Here is an 8,026-nt window from a genome sequence, read left to right on the forward strand (position 1 = left end):
AATCAAAGCTCATAGGTCTGAAAAGCAAGGTGTGCTGTGATTGGCCAGCTATCCAGTGCGCTATGATTGGCCGAATACCTCAAGCGTGTGACGGAAATATTACGCCCCTCACCAAACTGTGATGATGCCCTGTCCGGCCGGAGCGATGATTCCAAAACATGATAACCCATTATTTACGAGGCATTCGTTGCATCCAGTGGGGACATAATTATGGATTATAATGACTTATACTGTCTTTTTATGCGTTGCGTTGTATCGCGCTGTATAAACATAAAACCATGTCTGCATTTGTGATCGGAGAAATGACAAACAACAAGCCCTACTCTACACTTTAGAACGAGCCATTTTAGGTAGGCGTGGCTGACTCTTAACTTTTATAAAGAATATGTCTTTGGATTTGAGACTTTAGTCTTTGCAACTTTACAGATCTTCTTTATGCACCAAGAGCTTGTAACACTCCAAAGAGAAAGGAAAAATTGAAATCTCATCATATGACCCCTTTAACAATTCACATTTAAAGTGTTGGTTCACCCAAAAGGGAAATTCTGTCATTAATTAGTCACCCTCATGTCGTTCCAAACCCGTAAGACCTTTGTTCATCTTTGGAACAAAAATTAAGATATTTTTGATGAAATCCGAGAGCTGACCCAGGAGCCGGCGTTCTGACATAGAACCCTGATGCGCTGCACCTTGTTTACAAGCAGAATAAAACAGTCTTCGTAAACATATCTGAAGATTTCGACAGAAAGGATGACTTGAAATTTTTTGAGAGATGGGCGTTCTATGCCATGAACACCGGCTCCTGCGTCAGCAGCACCACATGGAAGAGAAGAAATTGTTGAATAAAGTCATTATTTTTGTTTTCTTTGCATACAAAAATTATACTTGTAGCTTCATTAAATTTTATTTGTGTTAATTTGTGTTCTGAAGATGAACGAAGGTCTTATGGGTTTTGAACGACATGAGGGTGAGTAATTAATGACAGAATTTTCATTTTTGGGTGAACTATCACTAAATAATGCATTTCAATCAGAAAATGTAAATGCAATTAAAGGGTAAACGACATAGTTTTTCTAGCAGTCTACAAAAAAACTTCTGGTGTGTGTGTTTGGAGATATGTATCATTTAAACAAACAGGAAATGAGTGCTCAGTGCGGTCACAGCGGTGTAGTTAACATTCAGCATCTCAAAGTATTAGTACACAGCGATGCAGTCCACACACCAGCAACTTTAACGATTTTACTCTAAAAGACCGAAAATGTGCAAGAAGAACAACACAGGTACTAAGACTCATTTCATTATAACAATAACTAACAAACACATTTTAGTCATGTGATTAATTAAGAAACAGTTATCTTCATATCCGTCATTTTCAGGAAGTGATTCTGTGAGGACCAAAAGACACAAAAAAACTACGGTGTATTTGGTGCTGCAGTGTGTTCTTCTGCTGGAGGTGATTATTTTTCTGCTCATATAACACAGAACTAAGACTTACCAGTATGAAGACAGTGAGGTAATCTTAAATAAAACAAGAAATTAGCTAATTGCCGAGTTCCAAGACCGTTTAAATATGAAGGATGTATTAGTGAATGCCAATAACGAAATGACTGAGGAAAAAAAACTACTTCAAGAAATGGGTAATCTTGAACTACACTAAAGCTACACAAATATTCAATATTAAAAAGATGCAACATGTGTGTTGTGCATACAAGCTGTTATTGGTAAGCTTCAGTTCAGTGTGGATGAAAACAAAGAGCTTGTAACTAAACTGGTTGTGTTACCAGATGGATGGATGCACTATCAATCCGGTTTATACTACATTTCCTCTACAAAGAAGAGCTGGAATGACAGCAAACAAGACTGTTCGAAGAGAAGAGCAGATTTGATGATTATAAACAGCAAAGAACAAAAAGTGAGTAAAACATTGATTCAAAATATCTTAGTTAACATATTAAAACCTTATTTCACTTATATTCTTTAATTAGGAGTTTTTTGAAAATTATGGTGAATTCTGGATTGGTCTGACTGGCAGTGATGTGGAGGGCAGATGGAAATGGGTTGATGGCAGCACACTGACCTCTGGGTGAGAAATCACTGAATTAAAATCGAGCATCACGTTAGTTCAGGCAGGCCACGTCAGTCAAGCTCGCATCAGCTGACGATCAGCTGTTCCTGACGTGTACCAATCCAGATTCGACACCTATTACAGCGGTCTATTTAAATCCTATTCATTCAGCCCCTCTTCTACTGCTTGGCTGCACGCCACTTCTAACTCCCTCCTCCATTCCAAACTCCTCCTAGCCGGGATTTATGTATTTAAATCTGATATGTGAGGTGTTTGAGTACATGGCAATCATCCTCTATGTATCTGGATGTTTACTACAACTCATGTTAAATTGTGAATTGTTTCATGGATGCATGATTACTGGATCTGTTCTGTTACCCCAAGGGGGTTTGATTTGCTGCTCTCCCCGCTATGTTTAGGCATGGCTGCATGGACGGGCGTGTGGAGTTCGCCCAGAACAGAACCATTCCACCAACATTATGCTTTATTGTAATAAATATTCTTTGACGAAAGTGGTCCTGACTGAACTGACTATTATGTAATAAAAAGATTCTCAAATTCTGTATCATATCACACAGAAAGCAGCACTGAACATCTAATGCTGATCTGCAGTTTCAGCTTCTGTAAGCCTGGAGAGCCAAATGGAGACAGTGAAGAAGAACTGTGTTGTGACTTCTTCATCAGGGTGGCGTGACTATTCATGTGAAGAAGATTTTAAATGGATATGTGAGAGAAAAACATCTTAAAATAAAATCTGTAATGTATTCACTAATAGGAAACAGGTAAAAAAATACAATAAAATTGTACTTGTTTTTATTTTTTGTAAGCTAAATATACACCGTATAACACCAGTTACCGCTCTTTGACGTTGTTTTGGAACGCTCAAATCGAGTTACAGTGCTCTGCCTTTGTCTATCCAGGCGTCAGTATGAAGTTACTGTGCCGGTCTGGAGTTATACGGTATTCTGCTTTTGTTTTACTGTCCATTAAAGTCTGTCATGTTTAAATTACAGTGTATCTTGTGTACTTTCATTCATCTGTCACTGAAGCACTTCATTAGACAAAGGAATTAGATAGATTGCAATCTACCAAACTGTTCACAAAGCACTGTAAACAAGCAAAGACAAGATAACTTGGCAACAATAAGTAATCGTAAATAATCTTTAAAGTTTTTTTTTACTTTTTATAATGCAGATTATTCACTCTGTGCCAGCCTGTCAGTCTGAGGCTGCCCACTTCTAGTTGCACGAGTGTGGACTCGAATGCAGTGACAGTATAGCATGTATCACACATAAAATCAGTAACAGTTCACAATTAAATCCATATCCTACCTTTCCTTGTAACTCAATAAAATCCATGGCAATGAATGTCATTGGAGATGTTTAATCCACAAGCATTCTGAGCATTATTCCTACTTGCTGGCATTCACATTAACCCACAAGTCGTTTTCTTAGGTTAGGCTATTTTCATTCAATTCGATGCAAAAGCAATTAGGCTATATCTTGCATTCTTTTACGTTAGTGAACATTGCAAATAAATTCAAAACGGTATCCATTCACATGTTTAACTTTTTGTATGGTTGTTACAGTCAGAAAAACAATTAATACAGTCACATTACTATATGTTATAGCCTATGATATTAGGATCACTAGTAACCTGTATGGCTCATTAAGGATATGACAGTTGCTAGGACTGCTATAATCCTATACTGAGAGGGAAGATGGTGATGGTCAAACAAACTAAAATAAGGTAAAAGTAAAACGAAAAGGTCCTAATAGCTGTAGGAAACTAAAAGGAAAAGGAATGATAAGCCCATGATCACTAGATTTTATACAGGTGTTACTATAATGATTTTGTAAATGGTGATCAGCAACCAAATATTAATAATGTGGAAGTTACTGCCTTTTGCTTTGGCGTGACATCTCACTTTTTTGCAGATAATGCAAAGGCAGAGTACAGTAACTTCATAATAGGGGTAAAAATGAAGGTTGAGCTCAAGATTTTTTTTATGTCGGCACAGGATATCACATGTTCCTGACCACAGCTGCAAAAGCTCAAAACCAGAACACTTCCCTTAGTAGAACAAATTTTACCAAATAATGTACTTTCTATCTATCTATCTGTATTGAATGCAGTGTAAGTCGCTTTGGATTAAAGTGTATACCAAATGCATAAATGTAAATATGAATGCAAATAGAAAAACATTGAGATGATGTGATCTCTTATGATATGACGACTCCACACATCAGTAGCTTAATAGCTTAAAGGGCACAAAAGGTCTGACTGACATGTAAATACTCATTTTATCAACCCAGGGTGGAGAAAAAAAAAAAAGATGAAGTTCAAGAGAAGATGACAAAGAGATGAAGATCTATGCTAATGCCGATCCTATAAACAGTCATGTTGTCAGGAAGAGACTCAAACACCAAGCAGCCCAACACACATGTACTGATTTTATTATAACAGCTACTAACACATTTTAATCACATTATAAGGGCCTTGTGACATGATCATGCCAATATGCTGTGATACAATAAAGATGTCTCATGTGAAGAAATGTCTCTTAGTAAGAGAAACCACTTATTAGTTTCACTTCTTCTAAAGTGTTTTTTGTACAGCATGTCAAAAGCTTTCCTTAAAGACACATTATTTGTAATTTCATCCACATACAAATGTTTTACCCCTAAAGAAATTAAGAGTACTTTGAAAATATGTTACACTCACAGAAGATGAAAACTAATATCAGTATTTTAAATCAAGTAGTTTGTAGGAAATATCTGACATGTAAGTGCTCACTGTATCAACCCAGGGCAGGAAATGTTCTTTTTTCCGATCCAACATTTCCTCTTATTCAGCTGATAATATCTTTTGTAATTAAAAATAATAATAAATAAATAAATAAAAATTAGAAGTAACTTAATTTATATAGTTGTTTATTGCAGAAGCACGGTGTTCTTCTGATAGGTGTAACAGTGTGTTACAGTGTGACTTGTGGCATTGGTGACATTTGCAGCATCAGCATCTGAGAAGTGCTTATTCATGCGACCAAAAGCAACTAGTTCTCAACCAATCTGTTTTTATACAAAGATTGTAACTGTAGTGAAGGAGCACAGTTATATGAAGAGTAACTACAGTGCATTTCATTATGAACTGCAGTAAATGAGTACAAGAGAAAAAGCTTACAAAAAAGCATCTTACTAGGATACCACGTGTTCATAACCACAGAGGTGCCTTATAAAAGTAAAGGCTCAAAGCAAAAGTTCAGAGCAGTGCAGCCCACTTGAAGCAACAACGTCTAATAACCTCACATTTACCACCATCAGACTGAATACATCTTGAAGATGAACCTCTATGCTAATGCAGTTCCTGTAAACATTCATGATTTCAGGACAGCAAAAGAGAACACCAGGAGACACCAAACACCTCAACACACAGGTACCAAGACTCATTTCATTATAACAACACATATTTGTCACACATATAACACACACATTTGAGTTATATGAGTGTTTAAGAAACATTTATCTTCAGGAAGTGATTGTGTGAAGATCAGAAGCTACAGAACAGCTGCAGTGTGTTTGGTGCTGTTGTGTGTTCTTCTGCTGACTGCAGTCATAGTGCTGTGTGTCCAGATCCATACAAAGAACACAAACTACACAGAAGAGAGAAAAGAGCTACTTACCAAGATCACCAACCTCACAGAAGAGAGAGACCAGTTACTAACCAGGAATACAGAACTCACAGAAAAGACAGACCAACTACTAACTACGATCACCAACCTCACAGAGGCGAGACACCAGCTAGTAAACAAGAACACGCAGCTGACAAAAGAGAGAGATGGATTATTATCAAGTAACTGTGACCTGATTAAACAAATATACCGACCACCTCAGGAGAAAAATGAACTGTTGAAAAGTATTAATGAAAAGGGTAATTATGAACTATATTAAAACTAAAACAACCACTTATTGGGAGATCAGTGTAATGGGAATAAAGTGCTAATAGTTGAACTGGTTGTGTTTACAGATGGATGGATTAACTATCAATCTAGTCTTTACTTCATTTCCTCTGAGTGGAAGAACTGGGCTGAGAGCAGAAGATGCTGCACAGAGAGAAGAGCAGATCTGATCATCATAAACAACAGAGAGGAACAGGTGAGTGAAACTAATTTTGTAACTATAGTCGATAGGGAAAAAAAATCATTACTTTAACATAAAGATTTGTCATTGTTTCATTTTCTCAGGATTTTGTGAAGAAAATATCTGCTAATGCTAATGTCTGGATTGGTCTGACTGACAGTGATGTGGAGGGCAGATGGAAATGGGTTGATGGCACCAACATGACCTCTAGGTGAGAAATCACTGAATTGAACTGATTATTTTCTAATAAATTATTCTCACAGTCAGTATCATATCACACAGAAAGCAGAACTGAACATCTAATGCTGATCTGTATTTTCAGTTTCTGGGATCCTCGAGAGCCCAATGGAGGAAGAAGAGAGAACTGTGCTCTAACTTATTCACCAGGATGGGCTGATTATCCATGTAGTGATCTTTTTCTATGGATCTGTGAAAAGAGCAGTTTAAAATAAGTCATAAAGGCACATCTTTCCCCTAGCTATTTTTAAAGGAACTGCAACTGCTAGAACAGAAGTTTTTTTTTTTTTTTTTTTTGCATACAGAGTAGAATCATTTACAACACCAAAGTGAAGTGAAAGTGCTTGGGAGTGAGCACGACAAAATCAAATACACACTTAGAATGAAGCAACTGCTGGCAGTATTCTTTGTCTTTTGTAATTTTTCTTCAACTTTTATTATAGATGTTTTTGAAAAATATGAAAAAAATAAATAAAGCTATGACTGAAGGAAAAACACAGCAAACAAACTGTTTCAATGTTTGTTTTATGCAAATATCATTTATTAATTGGATTCGTCTGAAAGAAGAAAGTCATATACACCTAGGATGCTTCGAGGGTGAGTAAAACACAAGCTAATTATCATTTTTGGGTGAACTAACCCTTTAATAGTTTCCCTGTTTTATAAAGTCTTTTTAGCGAAGCATGCAAAACGTTTTTCTTAAATGTGCACTCTTCCAAATATACTGAAAAAAAGTAGTTTTGAAATGTGTTACAAATCATTTACACTCAAATGAGATGAAGACTCATATCTCAGTAAGCAACACAACTTTGTTTCCTGGTTAACTTCACTGAAGCTCACAAGATGATCACATTTTGAAACTTTTTTTGAGTCAACATTTCACCTTTTAACCCTTAAATGCATACCTCGGGTCTTTAGCGACCCAGGACATCATTCTCTATGTTAGACATCAACTTTCTTAGTATTCCTCAATCTATTAATTATAAACAATATAACAACAACAAAAATTGTAAAATATAAAAGAATGCCAGTTTTCTGATTAATTTTTTGTAAAAAGTGTATAGGGTCTCTAGAGACCCGTGGTATGTAAATGTGTAAGTATTTTTTCCTGCGCAACTATATTTACATATCTGATGATGCAATATGTGCAATGCATATTTTTTTCCACAAGGTGGCACTGTTTGATACACAATGATGACGTGATGTTTCACTCATAATTACCGCAGGCATAACACAAACGAATATCATCAGCAAAAATGTAAGTGGTTTGAATGGCTTTACTGCAGAGCAATTACTATACGCAATGAAATATAAATGTCACTGTCATTTGATGCTGGATGTGGTGAATAAGATGGCAGTGATCAAAATATTGAATATGAAGTCATTGAAAACGATAGTTTTGAGAATATGGTTGAGATCGTGAATATGAGGCAGATGCTGAATATATTGTGGAAGTGCGCTCTGACGATGACAGTGATGGTAAAATCATCTGCTCAAATTGAACTCTTTTAAGTTTCAAAAGGTAATGAAATATGCTTTATTTTATTCTTCTGTAATTGTTCTTAAAATATCAAGAGAGTTTTTT

The 8,026-nt window shown here is 36.1% G+C and overlaps 1 protein-coding gene across 1 annotated transcript; it reads left to right on the forward strand.

Moving 5' to 3' along the window:
- The first annotated feature begins 5,406 nt into the window (after positions 1–5,406).
- LOC107701084 (CD209 antigen-like protein C) lies at positions 5,407–6,782 on the forward strand. The gene is made up of 5 exons (XM_016503017.1): positions 5,407–5,500; positions 5,597–5,995; positions 6,092–6,219; positions 6,309–6,415; positions 6,527–6,782. The coding sequence occupies exons 1-5, from the start codon at positions 5,407–5,409 to the stop codon at positions 6,654–6,656; spliced, it is 858 nt and encodes a 285-aa protein (XP_016358503.1). The 3' UTR covers positions 6,657–6,782.
- The last annotated feature ends 1,244 nt before the right edge of the window (positions 6,783–8,026 follow it).

Source organism: Sinocyclocheilus anshuiensis, unplaced genomic scaffold (assembly GCF_001515605.1).
Source record: "Sinocyclocheilus anshuiensis isolate Anshui unplaced genomic scaffold, SAMN03320099.WGS_v1.1 scaffold907, whole genome shotgun sequence".
Classification (NCBI taxonomy): Eukaryota; Metazoa; Chordata; class Actinopteri; order Cypriniformes; family Cyprinidae; genus Sinocyclocheilus; species Sinocyclocheilus anshuiensis.